The sequence below is a fragment of the Lytechinus variegatus genome, chromosome 12 (assembly GCF_018143015.1).
Source record: "Lytechinus variegatus isolate NC3 chromosome 12, Lvar_3.0, whole genome shotgun sequence".
Taxonomy (NCBI): domain Eukaryota; kingdom Metazoa; phylum Echinodermata; class Echinoidea; order Temnopleuroida; family Toxopneustidae; genus Lytechinus; species Lytechinus variegatus.
The window spans coordinates 18,201,310-18,218,435 of record NC_054751.1 but is presented as its reverse complement, the minus strand read 5'-3'; the positions used below and the strand labels follow the sequence as shown (position 1 = coordinate 18,218,435).

Here is a 17,126-nt window from a genome sequence, read left to right as displayed (position 1 = left end):
GTTGGGGATCTTCGGTGTGAACATTTTTCAGCGTAGATTTCAAGATTTCACAAAGTTCAGTTAATGTAACTGTACCAGATCTAGATCCTCGATGATATACTGACAATTAAGCCTTGTTTTACAGACTTTCTCATGAAATCAGTGTTTACTGCAACTACTGGAATTTCTCTTTAACCAGTGTGAAAGAAAATTCCTATCATTCTGTCCAAATCATTTCTAATAATAATGATAAGAGTTACCCCCAAAATATAAAGACATAACAATAAAAAATATTAATCTTACTGCGCCGTATTATTATATCATAATATATCATAATTTAAGCCACATTTGAAAAAATATTGCTTTTTGGAATTACAATGTAATCGTGAATATTTATTAATCAAAGCCATCTTGCTTCAAGACCTTGTTTATTATATGTATTGACTTCTTTATTTGCTAATATTTTTTTCACTTTCATTGTTTTCGTCCGTCAATGCACAACGGAAGTTTCACGGCCCCTCTCGGCCTCCTTGTATAATTTCCTTCCGAGGCATCTGTGTGCATGTAATATTTTCCACCCAGGTGATGATAGCGATATGTTTAATTATTTTTTTTTGGTACCTTTATGACGTCAAACCTGAATATTTTCTATTTATCAAGAATGTGAAAGAACATAGTTTGTTGTCATTTTCATTCTGGCTGGAAGGGTAGTTTAATGTCCGAAACTCCACCACTTCTACTACTGTCATGACTATAATAATAATCTTTATATCCGATGCCCTCTTCTCCAAATAAATCTGTTAATTGTTGTACCTTCTCTTATCCGTCATACTGGCTAGAAAGTAAGTAGTTGGATAAGACAATGATAGTTAAATAGCAGATGTCCAATTGTCCGAAACTCCACCACTTCACTAACTGTCATGACTATTATAAATGCCCTCTTCTCCTAATAAACCTGTTAATAATTGTTGTACCTTCTCTTATCCGTCATACTGGCTAGAAAGTAAGTAGTTGGATAAGGCAATGATAGTTAAATAGCAGAGTGTCGCTAAGGCCAGCTGGATTTATTCCTTATGGTATTCGTTTAATTATTGGTAGGAAACGTATGTGATATTTATTTATATCTGAATATCAATTATGTGCACAGATTCATACTTTGCAGAGATAATAATGGGTGTGGAATAGTAACTTGTATTCTATGAAAAAAAAATCGATTATTGTTTTACAATTTGATGGAAACTGTTTCTCCCACCTTTCGGTTCCGTACCCCACCCCTCCATTGCTCCTCTTCTACCCCCCTCTCTCTCTCTCAATCTCTCATGCTCTTATTTACTTTCTCGCTTTTCCACTTTCCATCTTTTCTTCTGTTTATCTCGTTTATTTGAATTTCAGTCCACTCCATTTTCTCTTTCTTTACCCTGCGCTTCTATCATGTCTTTTTATTCTATATCCAAAATCCAAGCTCTACATTGAGCTCTATACCTTCATTATCCCCCCCCCCTCCTCTTCACTTTTTCCCAACCTATCGATCTAGCCTCGTAATATTTAAGCTGCACATTTCATTCACTTTATGTATTTGCCTTACACATATTAACTATTACATTATGAAACTATAGTTAATTCAAATATCATTAAAAGGTAATATGCAACCCATTCATCAATTGTTATGCCATGACCTACTAGCATATCAAGACGGTGTATATTGTACATGTGAGTGCATACATACATTACCACGACTAGACATTTATCCATGGAACTGCATGAGGACTACATATTGTTTGTTTTGATTATGTAATGTGGAATCATGTTATTGTATAAATAAAATCATTATCTTTTACAGGGAATAGAATTTGAGTCATTGTTCTAAATAAGTGTCACGCCTCTCAAATAAGTTATTTTTCTAGTTTCCTTTCATGATACATTAGCAAAACAAACGGAAGTAAAATGGAAAATACATAGTTCGAAAAGAGTCACTATTCACATAAAGTATTATTTTCAAAAGTATCTTTTATGTATATAATTTCTAAAACATGATAGGCATGATTGAGACATACAACTGATTTTATCATTATTATGATGAAAATAGGAATAAATTCAATGATAATAATAATAACAATAATAATAACAACAACAATAATTAGAATTTATAGCGCATAATAATCTATGAATTCTCTCTATGTGCTTGACAAAAAAATCTAAAATCGTTAAAGTCCTGTTATACGTTACTCTCTTTCCTTCAATCTCAGTTGGCATTTGTCCCCCCTACTCACTGGAGTAAAACGGTCGATAGAGAACGACATTTCTCAAATCTTGATAACGCTTGTGGAAATAAAAAGGTAATGCTTTTTTTTTACAAATCTGGCATGTCTCGGTTGAGCTGATAATATTCCGCTTTTCATGAAAGCTGACAAAATCGAATAAATACTAGCATCCTCTGTCATCAGAAGGACTGAGTGAGATATATTTATGTTTTGGTTGATCGGACGGGAGAATGAACGGGGGGGGGGGGTATTCGTGTTCTTTTCAAATTAGTCATCCACATCACAATGTATATAGCCGATGAGTGATTTACCGGTATTTAAAAACAGAATGATACTTGTTGCCAGCAAAAGGAGAATAGCAAGCAAAACATGGATACAGTTTGTCACGTTTGTCATTAATATTATGAAAAAGCATTGACATGAACAGCTAATGGAATATGAATATAACAGTAAACCTTTCAAAGCTTTCTCACGCAACTTCTGTACATGAATTACTTGAGCCTGGTAATTTGAGGGCATTTCCTCTTTACATATTTCTATCTATAATAATGTACTAATATTGATATGTATTTCGTACCCGTGAGACGGAACAACTTATTGCGAAGTGTTCCTTTTAGGGGGTTTCGTAAATGGGGGAGCGGGAAGACGTAACTGACTCGTGGTATTTCCCATAGTTATTATGAAAAAGCAAAGCAAATACTATCAATCATCGTGATTTAATGAGATGGTATCCGAAAATAATGATTTAGCAGATGATATCCCCGCAGTTGTCCTCTTATACCAAACGTCCATACAGTGCACTCAGCAATACAAACAAACATAAAAAAAACATCTCCAATATGATGATATAGGTTTATTATCAAATGTTTTCTAATTATATAATAACAAAGATACAACAATCCACTATGCAATATCCATATTGCAAATGGAGTTATAATTATAATCATAATTAATTACATATCTATATATAGAAGCAAAGCACACACGTAAGTCATTTCCAAAACAACATAATATATCATAAATGAATAATATATTAATTTAGGCATTATGAAAAAGGTATGTCTTCTATTTTTGAATGCTCTTTTTCTTTTGTGAATAATCAGTAGGGTAAACCAAGTGCCTGTTTGTCATACACAGATAATGATATATTTACTCGAACCATAAAAAACAGTTTGTGTTCTTAGAAAGTACATTTCAAATTTATATTTATAGAAATTAATTCTTGATTATTTATTTTTCTTGCGCTTTTGAGTATCAATTTCTCCACAAATAAAAATCAACGTTTGCCATTCCCTCGAAGAACGAGTTCTACGGCATAACGCGATCAAATACAATATTGTTAATTATTCATCTATCTATATATCAGCTTTGAGTATGTTAATGATTTTTACCATCACTGAATGATTACATTCTGAAGAGAACAGGCTTATCATATATTATTGATGAATGATTAAAACGGACTGTTTGCAATATAGGTGAAGAATTGAGAGAAATGATAATAATTAAACATGTTAAAGTAATATATCAAATGAACAGATTACAAAAAGAACATTATATGAGAGTTTATACGTAAATACGTAAATGAACAGAGAAATGCAATTACGAAAATGATTTACTACATTACTTTGTTCAGAAACTAAGTCTGAATAATGCAACGGATTCAATATAACGGGCGTATTTTGCTGTATCAATTACAATTGATTATGATAGCATACATGTTATATCATGAATGATTGTTAAATCCATTGAAGAAAACTTTTATCGTAATAAGAGAGTCCTTTCTTTCGCCAATAACGTATGCAAAACTCTGATCTCTATTTTTTTATGATATAAACATTATCAGCTGCATATGCATAATTGACGATTTACCAGAAGCTTTGATCTATTGCGGTTCTTTTTATACAGTGGAATATTTGTATTTTTTGTTATGCACCCATATTGTTTGGGGGATAGTATAGAGAATTAAGATTTTAAAACTATTCATACTTACCAATCATAAATCAACGACAAATCCAGTTTAAAGACAGGCAGACTTTTCGTTCTTAATATACAAAAAATAATAAATATCCACAGAGGCGTTAAACCTCTAGCGGAGTTCATTTAAATACTAAGATTAATAATTAAGGAAACAGAACAAGAAAAGAGACGGAATTCACGATGCAGAAGTGGTGCATACCCTTAAAACGCGGCCCATCACTACGCAAAGATAATTTAAAAAATTACCAGCATACATGGTACAAGCTTATATGAAGGTGGTGATCATAACAATTTCGGGTCCTCATTATATTGGTAATAGAAACAAAATCACAGGGTCCTAGGAAGATTTTTTTCTTGGGATGCTGAAGTATATTTGACAAGCAAAAAAAAGGGTTTCGTTACAAAATGAAGGTAGATTTGGTCCAAAAATAGATTGAGAAGCAAAAAAACAGTAAAAAAAGTGTTTAAACGCAGATTTTTTGCCATTTTCCATACATTTCTCCAATTTGATACATAACTACAAAAAATTCCAGGGGTGCCGCCTATGGAAAGTAATACACGCAGCACCCCCTGGGAAAATCTTGGGTGCTTTGAACAATTTAAATTCAATTTAATTCAACAGCATCATCAACATCCCCGCTTCCCAGGGCCATGCAAAGCTACCACTGAGAAGAGCAACTTAGTGCCGCAAAGATCACCAATATGCGAACACCCTTTATATGTACAATTCCACTCCATATCTTTGCAGAATTGCACTTTGCCCCAAAAGGTATAAAGTGCCCCCCAAATGTATAAAGCTGCATCTTTTAAACGTTCTACCGTTGTAAACCTCAATTTACAGGTGCTACGTTATACACTCTTTTCAGAAATTGGAATAGAAGAAGTAATAATTTGTAGTTTAAGTAGAGATGGTCGCTGCGTTGGTGGTGTTGGTGGTAGTAGTAGTAGTAGTAGTTGTTGTTGTTGTAGTAGTAGCAGTAGTAGTAGTAGTAGTAGTAGAAGTAGTAGTAGTAGTAGTACAAGTAGAAGTAGTAGTATTGGTAGTAGTAGTATTGGTAGTAGTAGTAGTGGTAGTAGTAGAAGAAGAAGTAGTAGTAGTAGTAGTAGTAGTAGTAGTAGTAGTAGTAGTAGTAATAGTAATAGTCGTAGGAGTAGTAGTAGTAGTAGTAGTAGTAATAGTAATAGTCGTAGGAGTAGTAGTAGTAGTAGTATAAGTTGTGGTAGTGGTAGTATAGTGGCAACACGAGTTGGAACACGAGTGATATATAGTTGTGATTGTATAGAATCAGTAGCAGCAGCCGGAGTAGTAGTAGAATAGCAGAGCACATCTTCAGGGACGCAACAGTGTTCAGTGCTGGCCATGGGGCAAGAACCAAAAATTTCCCGGTCATATCATGGTATGAACAATTTTTTTTAATAAGTGTGTCCCGAGCATCAGGGTGCAGCTCAATGCGTGGTATAAGTCCAAAAAAGAGGGGGCACAGCATGGTGCGCGTAGCAAAAAGGTTGCTTGATATAATTCCCAAGCGAGCGAGAAAAAAAAGCACCTTTTCATGAGAATCTAACTTTGAGATTGATTTTGACATAGTATTCAGAAAATAACATCATATCTTACATCGTTCTTTCCATTCTTTCATCTTTTCTTTTTTGTTCTCGGCTGTAAAACTTCTAAGGACTTGCTGTTTGCATTGGGTCATGAAGATGATATCTCATCAAATAAAAAATGCGAGCGCGAAGCGCGAGCTGAAAAAATTTAATATCTTGAGATATCTAGACATTCTCTAAACACTTATTGTAATAATGAACTGGATGGCCATCTATTGATTCGAGCGCGTAGCGCGAGATGAATTTTTTTATTTATGAAAATTATGAATAGGCAAGATGTGTATCTCGCTAAAACGAATAATGAAAACTCTAATCGCAAGAAACACATCGACTTGAACATTGGATTTTTAAGCCCCATGCAAACAAATAATTTACTTATCTCAGTCAACAGTTACTGCGAGCGTGTTGCGCGAGCGACATTTTGATTTTCATATGATGACTTTAAAGATTTATATAGTGACAAAAATTGTTGGGAGCTAACAGTGAATAGATGAGAACACTTTCAAAATTAAAAGAACGAAAAAGCTGTTTTGGAGCACTTTGCAACTTTAGCAGGATGCTTTTTCGAATTTTTTTTGGGGGGTGGGGCGGACTCACTTGGGGGCAAATGCCCCCCGTGCCTCCCCCTTGGTGCCGCCACTGGTCTTGGGTGGAGTCCCCGGAACCTCGTTATATTGCAGATGGCCACTTTTTTATCAAAAAAATCGCGGGTACATACACAACACATATTTAACTTCAACGCAGTTGCGGATAATAAACGAAATATTTTGAGGCAGCACGACATAGCAAATGTGGAAATTTTGTAAAAGTCGCCAGCGAGCGAAGCAAGCCAGAAAAAATGGCCTTTTAAAATGACTTTGAAATCAAATTCTACTTATGTGGAAGTAGCTTTGGAAATTTCTCCAAAGCAAACATTGAGGGACTTTTTACCAGCGTAAAGCTTTACTTAGGTTAGGACGTAATATCGGGGGATATAACTAGCCCTTGGCTAACCTTGGGCTAAGGACTTCTTTGAGGGTAAAATTTAGCAAGCTTATAATAGACGCCATCCAACTTTCTTTACTATTTTCTTGTTATTTATGTATGTATGTATTTTTTTTTCTTTCACAATTTTGTAAAGCGCTGTGATACAATCATTGTGAAGAGCGCTATATAAATACTTATATTGTATTGTATTGTATTCTTCCAGTTCCTTTTTTTATATATTTTTTTAATCCTCGGCAATATGGTCGTGTTGTTAAGTTTTTTCTTTTTTCTTGTCCCTTTTCTCTATTCTGATTTTCCAATAAATCTTTTGTCTCTACCTTCATTTCCCGTTTATTTCTACCACTTTCTCCCATTTTCTCGCCATTCTTGACCGTGCCATTGAGTCACATCTTTTGATTTCATATCCCTCTCTTGCTAATCATGCTAAGGTAATAGTACTTCAGGATATTTTGCACTTCGTCACGTGTTCTTATTACCTTCCTTTCCCCGCTTTCCTTCAATTTTCCCTATTTAAGTTCTTTCTCTTTCTTTTTATTTTCCCTTTCCATTTCCCCCTTTTTCCTCTTTTTCTTTCTTTCCCTTCCCCTTTCTATCTATCCCCCCCCCCGTATTTCATTTTCCCGGTGAAATCCGCCCTGCCCCTCCCCTGCCTGTTACGCCACTGCACACCTTGAACCTATATACATGCATTTGCGCTTTGTTGATTTTTTTCCCTTGTATTTACAAGTTTCAGTTTGTCACTTTCGTGCTACCATGACATCTTTTGTCGATTCTTCTCATGAATACGCATATTATCGGAGTTGCCATTTTGATTTTGTATGAAGAACTGACGTTCGAGGAATGAATGACGCTTATTTTGTTTCAAGCTCGCAAGGAAGCACCATCAAAGAAGTAAGTTTGGTGATTAATATACTGCATTTGCAAATAGATCAAAAGATGTAAACACATTTTACAGAGCAAATTAGAAAAAAGCAATGTACATATAAGATTCTTGAAGTGTAACACATGCGGCGTGTACGTTCACATGAGGCTTATGCGTGCATGTGTAACGTATACAAAGTGGATGTGTAACGAATAGCGATGTACACTCCATTTTGCAAGGTAGATGTGCTTTTGGGGTTCAACAGTTGAGCTAAAAATATATATGAACGTTACAAACATGAACGCAATAGAGTAATTCAGGAAAATTCGTGTGAATAACTTCTTACATGTATTGTAGCTACTATATGAAGTGGACACAATTTGAATTTAGTGTTTTGATGACGTCATATGACGTCATAGGCGAGAATCATCAGGGCAGGCTTATGGGTGGAGTCTTGCGAATTGAGTGACATTTGAGAATGATTTGACTTCAATTTTTCTTCTTTTTAGCGTAGATCGCTTTATTTGATGAGGCATATATAAAAACATATATAAAAGCATGTACGATGGTATTTTGGGTAATTTTGACCAGATATTTAGAACGTTTTAGCACGGTAGATTTGTCGTACAGACGATTTTATTTAAGCAAGTTCAGCTCAGGGTCACCTATTGAATTTTGTGCGGTCGATATCAGTTTGCATATTTAATGAATGATGCATTAATCTATTGATATCTATTAAATGTTTTTAAAGGCATTTCTTATAAATTCAGTTGGGCTTAATATTTCCATAAAGTTTCTTGCTAATTTACCAATAGATTCACAGTATATTTATTTTATGTGTCACTTTAAATTTGTGTTTTACTTTTAAAGACAAATCACTTGATTAAGCCGGAATTTAGATATATATTTGTAAACGTAAAGCCGATTATGGTTAACATAAAAATTATTTCACTCACTGACTGACTTATTGAAAATACATTATGCAAATAATATTCATTCTTGATATCTTTTAACGTATTTTAATTATAAACCGTCCGGTCTTTTTACATGAAGTCTGGTGTATTTATTTTTATCATCCAGCCTCCATTGTTGAGTTTTTTTTATGTAGCTTTAAGAGTAAAAAAATGACTTCTATTATAATGACAGCTAATCATTTATTCGTGTTAAAGTATTTGGTATTATGTTGTGATGTTTCTCCGTATTCCGTCTTACAGATAAAATAAAATGAGGCAGTGAGCCTGCCTCACAATATAATTTTCAAGCGGCTTTTCTGGTGTCGGTGGAGTCTTGTATCAATCCCTGAGTCTTCGATCCATCAGTAGCAAAAGTCAAGGTAAGTAGCAGCAGTACTTATATGGCATGGTAGGAGAGAATAAGAAGTAGAAGTGGCAGACGTAGTAGCATCAGCACTAGTAGTAGAATAATAGACCAGTTCGTAGTTACTTCATGGGAAATTTTGGTCAAATGACCTTTCATTTCTTTCATCATGATAGGCAGATTTCAAAGCAAGATATTACGTAAGCTTGCCTTACATAGCAGGATGAAGAAATTAAATAGACCAGGTGACTAGAATAGCACACCAATGAATACTCAATGAAGGTATATGTTGCATTCCTACTTTGAATGCATATCTTAGCATGTTGCACAATGTACTTGACAAACTGAAATACCAGTCGTTCGTGGAAGCATTGTTGTTTTTTGTGGATGTAAATGAAACGACAATTCAAAAGAATATATGAATAATCAAGACATCAAAGTTGGTGCTTATCTCATTAGATTTTAAAGCACCATGTCACTTTAGTGGAAATGACCTTCTTCTGATCATGCGTAGAATCTTTTGATCATGCGCAGAAAGGAACTACGAACTGGCTTATAGGCCAACTAGTAGTGACAGCAGTGACCATGGTGACAGTAGTTCGTATAACAAAGGTGGAAGAAGAAGAAGTTGTAGAAGGAGAAGAAGAAGTTGTAGAAGGAAAAGAAGAAGTAGGAGGAGGAGGAGAGGGGTGAGGAGGAGAAGAAGAAGAAGACGAAGATAAGGAGAAGAAGTAGTAGTAGTAGTAGTAGTAGTAGTAGTAGTAGTAGTAGTAGTAGTAGTAGTAGTAGTAGTAGTAGTAGTAGTAGGAGGAGGAGGAGGAGTAGTAGTAGTAGTGATAGTAGTAGTAGTCAGTGGAAGAAGCAGTAATAGTAGAAGTAGGAGTAGTAGTAGTAGTAACAGTAGTAGTAGTAGTAGCAGCAGTAGTAATAGTAGTAACAGCAGTAGCATTGGTTTTTTTTTGTAGAAGTTGAATGAACTAACGCGCGCTGATACCAAACACCAGTGTTATTGTCAACAGCTGTACTAGTGGTAGTGAACCTATATATATTGGAAGTTGTGATTAGAATCTTATCGATTACAATCCACTATTATATACAGTGTTTACATGCTGCATCGGCTCACGGTGCAGACCCAAGAGCCAGTGCAGACTCGCCTTGTTTTGTGCGTGTAAACGCGATTAAATTGCACCGGCTCGCGGTACAGACATGGCAATTTTTCTCCGTGTAAACAGGAAGCCGAGTCTGCACCGGCAATTACCGCACGTTTCATTATGTAAATTTTATCCAATGATCTGTATTTTTGCCCCGCGAGCTGGGGCAGTGTGTAAACGCGACACAGGATAAGCCACGAGCCGAGTCTGCACCGCGAGCCGGGGCAGCGTGTAAAATAGGGCCAACATGATCAACATCAATATTCTTCAACCATTATCGTCACACATTTTAATATGGCTATCAGTGGCGTTGACAGGTCGCAGACAATAATCTTAAATCATAGAGAATGAACATGTGCTGAGGAATTCGTTTCGTTTTCAGTTGAATGAACTATGCGAATTGTAGCTTATAAATCTTAATCAAAGTATGAATTTGACAGCATTTTATATTGCCATGAAAAACAACAACAATGATTCAAGCTTTCTAATGTTCCCTCTACCCAGACTTCATCAAGCACAAGCAAGATATTTTGGCCAGGTCGGTCATCCGCCTCGGCTTTTGAATCGGCTTATATGTACAATATCCCTTGTTTAATCATTCACAACTCACCTTTAATCTGACATGAATTTGTGGCATTTATGGCATAGGGATAGTGTTTATTTAAATTGTTTGTTTTTGTTTTGGTTAGTCAATCCGTCAATCCATCAGTCGTTCACTAGGAAAATGCCTGGATGCTACGGGACCAGGAGGGGTACAGGCTTTCTGGTTCTGTGGCCCTTGTTGAAAAAGATAAATTTCCTAAAGCATAGTACACATCGCCAACTAAAAACGAAGTTGAAAATGGGGTGGGATATTGCAAAGTTCCATTAATATAGCTAGTGTGAGGTGGTTTACTTGGCAAAGTTATCATCGGATAATGATCTCGTATATTGTGGTCAATTTATAGAGTCAATGGTTTGTTCAATGTTTCTAGTATCCCATGGTGCATAGCTAGAAGACCCGGATTAAGAAGTATCGAGGAACATTCCTGTCGCTTTGTTAGATATCACTCTACACTATTAAAATAATCATGATTTCTGGAAAGATTCATTCGTTTCTTCCAAGTCTTAATAGTCACCACTACGCCTTGCTAAACATGAACGAAGACGCTGCGAAAGTACCAATGAGAAAGACCAACAAGAATACCCTGTCCATCACCAACGCTACCCTCTGCCATTCGTTCTGCCGTAGCTTCTCTTCCCTCTCCGAACGGTTATTTGCTGTCAGTTTACGTAATTCTGTCAGCATACTGCGTAATATGGGAATGGCGTCCCGCGTGAAAGAGTCTGACCGACGTCCGCACTCGACCACATGCACCGTGCCATCTTTGCCCGGCACGGCGTGTGCGCTCTGGTTCATTGATACTCCATTCAGTTCACGTTTGGTGTTCGGGGAGAGAGGGTCCGCACATGTCATTAGGTCTTCCAGTTCCCAGTTGTGGCAGTGCTTCTGGAGTGATTCGGTGCGAACGCTGAGACGACGTCGATCCGTCTTGGAGTTCTTGACCACAGATGGGGCTAGTATTCGTCCGAGGCAGTCGATGACCACGATGCGAACCCAATGAGGGACTGGTCGACAATCAGGTCGACAATGGTGCATGTTGAGAACCATGACGGACATTGCTAATGATCCTGAGATGAGGACCATTGTACTCATGAAGTATTGTCCTGTAAGAAACATAAAACACACTGTCACAAGCATTCTGTACTTTTATCATCAGCCTATCAAAAATGATCGATTTCATTTAAAGAAACGCCCTTCCGTTTCCACCTTAAACAGTTACTGATCAACTTACTTACAGAACGCCAACACTGAGTGTTTTTGGCTCTGGCGGCATCATTTTGGCAATTGGGACTACTCAAATATCTTAACATATTATTCGGGTGTGGCCGAGGCAAGAGCGTTGTCGATCACGCCAACCAAAATAAGTGAACGCAGAGTACATTATCGAGCTAGACCTGTCAGACCGAAGATTTCTTGATCGGATCGGATCGAATTTGACATTCCGGAAGAGCATTATTATCTTAAAAATTTATAATGGATACTGGCTGGATGGACCTTTCTTTATCTAAAAGTTTTCAAATCTAGAAGAAAACCGAGCAGGAACGTAAAACTGCCCCAAAATATGATCTTGTCATGTTAAGTGACACTGCTTCTGGACTTTATCTTGAAAAAAAAAATGTATTGATGAGGTACTAGCCAGTAAAGGTTGGGGTTATTTGGAAACAAGCATTAACTTTTGTGCTCTTAAAAATGTATACTTATTAAAGAAGAATGAAAGTTATGAGCATATTTTGAATGTTGACGTCACCAATGTTGTGGACATCCTCCCACTGACAATGCGACCAACTTGTTTGATGTCACACTTGTACAACTCCCCGATGAATTTTGTAAATATTTTACGAGTTTAAGATAGATTGATAAAATAAATCCATATTCTTTCCTGTACAGTTCTATGAAACATTCGTGATGGAAATTCTTACCAACTACAGGAACAGCACTTGTCGGAGGCATGGTCTCAGCGACCAAGAGAAGGAAGACAGTAAGAGAGAGAAGAACCGTTATACCAAGACTGATCTTTTCACCCGATTCTGGAGGCAAGAAGAAGCTGAGTAGCGCCACCATCGACACGAATGTGCAAGGTAAGATCAGATTGAACACATAATACAAAGGTCTCCGCTTGAATCTGATCTGTAATGAACAGGAAATGAAATACTCGTGTCACCAAAGATTAATCATGATATTGCTTTGGAGTTTTTGAAATGTCAATGTTTCCTGTACAACTTCCGTTTACTTCATTTTGTGATCCGTAAATCTCCTTTTTCGTAACTTTAGCGGTATCTGGCTAAAGATTATGCATCACGGCATTACCCAAATGCTTTATCACGATGGAGGAGCATTTGTTTGTCATACTCGATCATTTCATTGGACGTCATCAAAGTTCACTTGCATAAACGTGCACACATCAATGGCGTTTGAACCGCTTTTATTGGGAAATTATAGACGTTTATGCAAAGTCTTCGAGTAGATTGCCAGTAAGATGCATGGCATTAATTAATATTTAATAGGGAATACTACAACATTGCAACGCATTGAGTATCAAAAATATTTTGTTAAATTTAAAACAAACTAATGTTCTTACGGTGTACGTCACATCTGTGTAGGTTTTTCCTGGTGCATCCGGGTACTCGACCTCGTCACTCTTGGCGGTCATATCAAGGATATCCCACTGTCCATCACTATTATAGACCGACGCGTCACCTTAGTAATATGAAAGCATAAGACAATTCATGAAACATTTAAAAATGTTATTGTTGTTATATAAGTACAAAATTCTATAATGATGCACGATAGAATTTTGACGTAAATAATGCCCGACGAAATTAAGAACATAATGACTCGTTTCACCTTTCCCACATCCGCGATCCTTTGATATTTTAGACCTATATATTTCTATGACAAGTGCCCAATATCTATTCAATTTAAGATTTATTGTAAAAAAAATTGCTATCAACGAGATGATAGATACGTTTACACCTAACCTCTGGTCAGTGATTTGTTTTTCTCTTCATGATTCGATATTTGATAATCAGGGCACACTGTTACGATACAAAATCCTTCTCAGCCAATATTTTACTTTTATGTCTTAGGTCTATATGAATTCAAAGCACTTAGATTCGATATTTCGGGGACCTGAATTTCACGCATAAATGTTAATTACATTTATGCATTATGCATTTTAGAGCGAACATAATTGAGTTGTAACCAAGTTACTAATCCCGCATATATTAGTATATTTCCGATATTCTTTTAAGCACTTCACTGAAAAGAAAACGATCGCTTCCATTTAATCCCGTATATCAGTTTTCTCGCTTCACCATGTTTACAATACGCCACCTGGCTCAACTTTCATTAAGGATTAGGTCTATGCAAACGGCATTGTAAATGTATTAGGAGTAACATATCCAGACTATTTTATATTCAGAACACTTGTTAGAATGGGGTATGTGCCCCCTACGGGAGAGTGATCGATTAGTATTAGCACCTAAAGAGCGTAATCGTTCCCATGAATCTAGTATCGGAGTAAGCTATTTTATACCCCCCTTGTTCTTGAATGAGTCGTATGATAACATATGACTTTTAGCTTTTAAGCATGCATTAGCTTCATTTGCCTATAACCTAAGTAAAATTATTTTTTCCACACGTAAATGATCAATTTTAATATGAAATGTATGTGCTTTACAGAGGGGTGTAATTCCAATTTTCTTTCATATATTAATTGAATAAAGGTTCTGGAGTCTGGCTTTGAATAACCAAAATAATTATATTCTGTATGTTCACAGCATGATTATAGATATAACTATCAAGTTCCTTTCCCATTCAGGCCATGTAGGTCATTGTCCTTTTAAATCGTACATATATTGTGTATAATAATAGAAGCAAATACGTGTAGTTCGTTGTGTTTGGAATGGGAGCCTTGATCAATGATAAAAAGGTGATGTTGCAGGTGTGTGCGTACCTGCATTGCAATGCAGGCCTTTGCTGAGTGTGTGTGCGGTGTGTGGGAGTGTGTGTGAGTATGTGTGCTGCCGAGGGAGTAAGTTCAGTCAACCCTTAAACATCCCCAGCGCAAAGAACGTAGGGACGGTATTATGGGATGGGGTGATGAGGTACGGGGCTGAGAAAAGGTGAGAAGAAGAGAATTCTGAGGCGGAAAAAGTAAACGAATATAAGTGATGGGAAAGGGAGAGGAAAAACAAGAGTGAATAAGAAAGTTTAAACTAAAACTCTTAAAAGAAATCATTGATTAATCGGAGTAAAGTGAAGTAATGATGACATAAGGAAAGGGCATACGTGGGAGGGGAGGGCGAGTGGAAAGTGGAAAGTGGATTTGAAATGAAGTATATTATAATGGATATATACTCTCTTTAATTGTACTCCATGATAGATAGGGCAATTAAAGAATAGAACGAAATTTATATAGACATTAAACACAGAATTTAACAAAACGTATGATATACATTTTGCAGAATGTAGTAGTATAAATATTGATGATACTACCATGTTTCTATTATCCTTCGGCTGTTCTTTGAGAAGTTAATGAGAGTAAAATCTTCAATTATGTATTGAAGATTTTAGCAACAATGTGCAACTACTAAGCTATAGCAATTAGAAAGTTTCATTGCTATTGAAATCTTAACATTGTCAACTAGTATAAAGCGTTTTTACCGTATTTATTCGTGTAACAAACACACATGGGAAAGAGTATGCAATAGAACTCCACTACCAGATACGAACGGAGAGGTATGCATTTAAACATGTAGAGGGGAAAGAGGGAGGGAGAGAGAGGGTGAGAAAGGGGAGAATGATGGATGAGGGAGCTGCATAATGAGACACATAAAGCATTGAGAAAAACAAACAGAAAAGGGATAGGGTGAGAGATAGGGATATATATATAGGTATATTGGAGAAAGGGTAAGAGAGAGAGAGAGAAACTACCTTTCCGCGAAAAAAAAAATGCGAGAAAGTACTCCCCAAATCTCCCGCCTAATTCACCCTTTGGAACGCACTTCTTGCAGGTGATTCAACATAGGAAAGACGCCAAAATTGGCTGCGACACCGGTGGCTTGTTTGTGAAGGGGACTCGAGTCATGGAATTAAAGGAACAAATTACTGAGGGGAGTGAAGTGAGAAGAAATAGGTGAACACCTATCAAGAACAAAAATCACCCCCCACCCCGGACCATGCAACCTTTTCCTTCACTCACACTCTATCATTACCCCTATATATAAAGTGAGCTTGCGTGTCCATTTTATTACCATCGATGTTTCTACGTGTTCCGGACCTGTTTGTGACTATAAATGAATTTCTTTAGAATTGTTAATTTGTGAAAGAACGATCGATACTTAAGATACATGACTTGATCAGTCCTAGGTCATTAAGGATGTGACCTTGAATGCCCCGTTGACTGGCTTTGATGCTCCCTCTCATAGGCTTAAGATGTGCCCTTTTTATTTTCCACTTCTGTGTTGTAACATAGAATGTGCCCCACTTAAAATGCAACCTTGTATTTAAAAATAAATTGTAACTTAACACCTGAAGATAGATCTGAAAAAAAAAGAATAGCTGATCATTATCCCCCTTGTGATGAAACGTGGAGCGAATAAAATTGAATTGATATTTCTTTTCCAAAAGAATATCAGAATTAACAGAACTGAACATGGTTCCATTATCATACATAATATGTACGATTTTACATGTCTCTTAAATTATTGTCAGAATTCGTAAAATAGTGATGTTAATTTGAACAAAAAAAGGAGATTACTAAGGAATAGCAAATGATCAGTGTTAACACGCAGGTCCTTAACATCCGGAAGACAATGGGAGGAAATTGTCATTTGATGAACATTTAAAATAAATGTGCAAATGAAGTATATATGATCATGTGCATTGAATAAAAAGATGAAATGAAAATATAGCAGTGAATATAAATATGTGTTGTGATCGCAGTGATACATTGACATTGGCAAGGCTAACAACCGTGCAGTTAAACCAATCTGTAACATCATGATCATGTAGCATTCTTTTGACTTCGGCTCTAGTATATAAATTAATATTATGCATCGAACAATGCAACGTATTAAGTAAGGATGATAGTATTTTTCAGCCCCAAAATGTGTTTCCAGTATATTGACCATCAAAAAATATATGAATCCCATTTTTTTTTTGTACAACGAAGGCAACATCAGGTACACCACACGGGGGGGGGGGGGTAGAATAAAAACGGATCAAATGATAACGAATAATTTGCCAAATGAAATTAAAAGTGGCCCATGGATATATATATATATATATATATATATATATATATATATATATATATATATATATATATATATATATATATATAATGCCTCTGACTGATGAAGTAAATCGAAGGTGTGGTG

The 17,126-nt window shown here is 36.2% G+C and overlaps 1 protein-coding gene across 2 annotated transcripts in view; it reads right to left on the bottom strand.

Annotated features, from left to right (window-relative positions):
• Positions 1-10,296: 10,296 nt before the first annotated feature.
• The window catches only part of LOC121425110 (neuronal acetylcholine receptor subunit alpha-10-like), a 38,041-nt gene continuing 31,211 nt past the window's right edge, over positions 10,297-17,126 (bottom strand). For both annotated transcript variants that reach the window (XM_041621088.1, XM_041621089.1), the window contains exons 5-7: positions 13,322-13,440; positions 12,663-12,870; positions 10,297-11,846 (exon numbers count right to left, since the gene is read on the bottom strand). In XM_041621088.1, the coding sequence (XP_041477022.1) occupies positions 11,260-11,846; positions 12,663-12,870; positions 13,322-13,440 (914 nt within the window). In that variant the 3' untranslated portion in view covers positions 10,297-11,259. The remainder of the gene's footprint in view (positions 11,847-12,662; positions 12,871-13,321; positions 13,441-17,126) is intronic.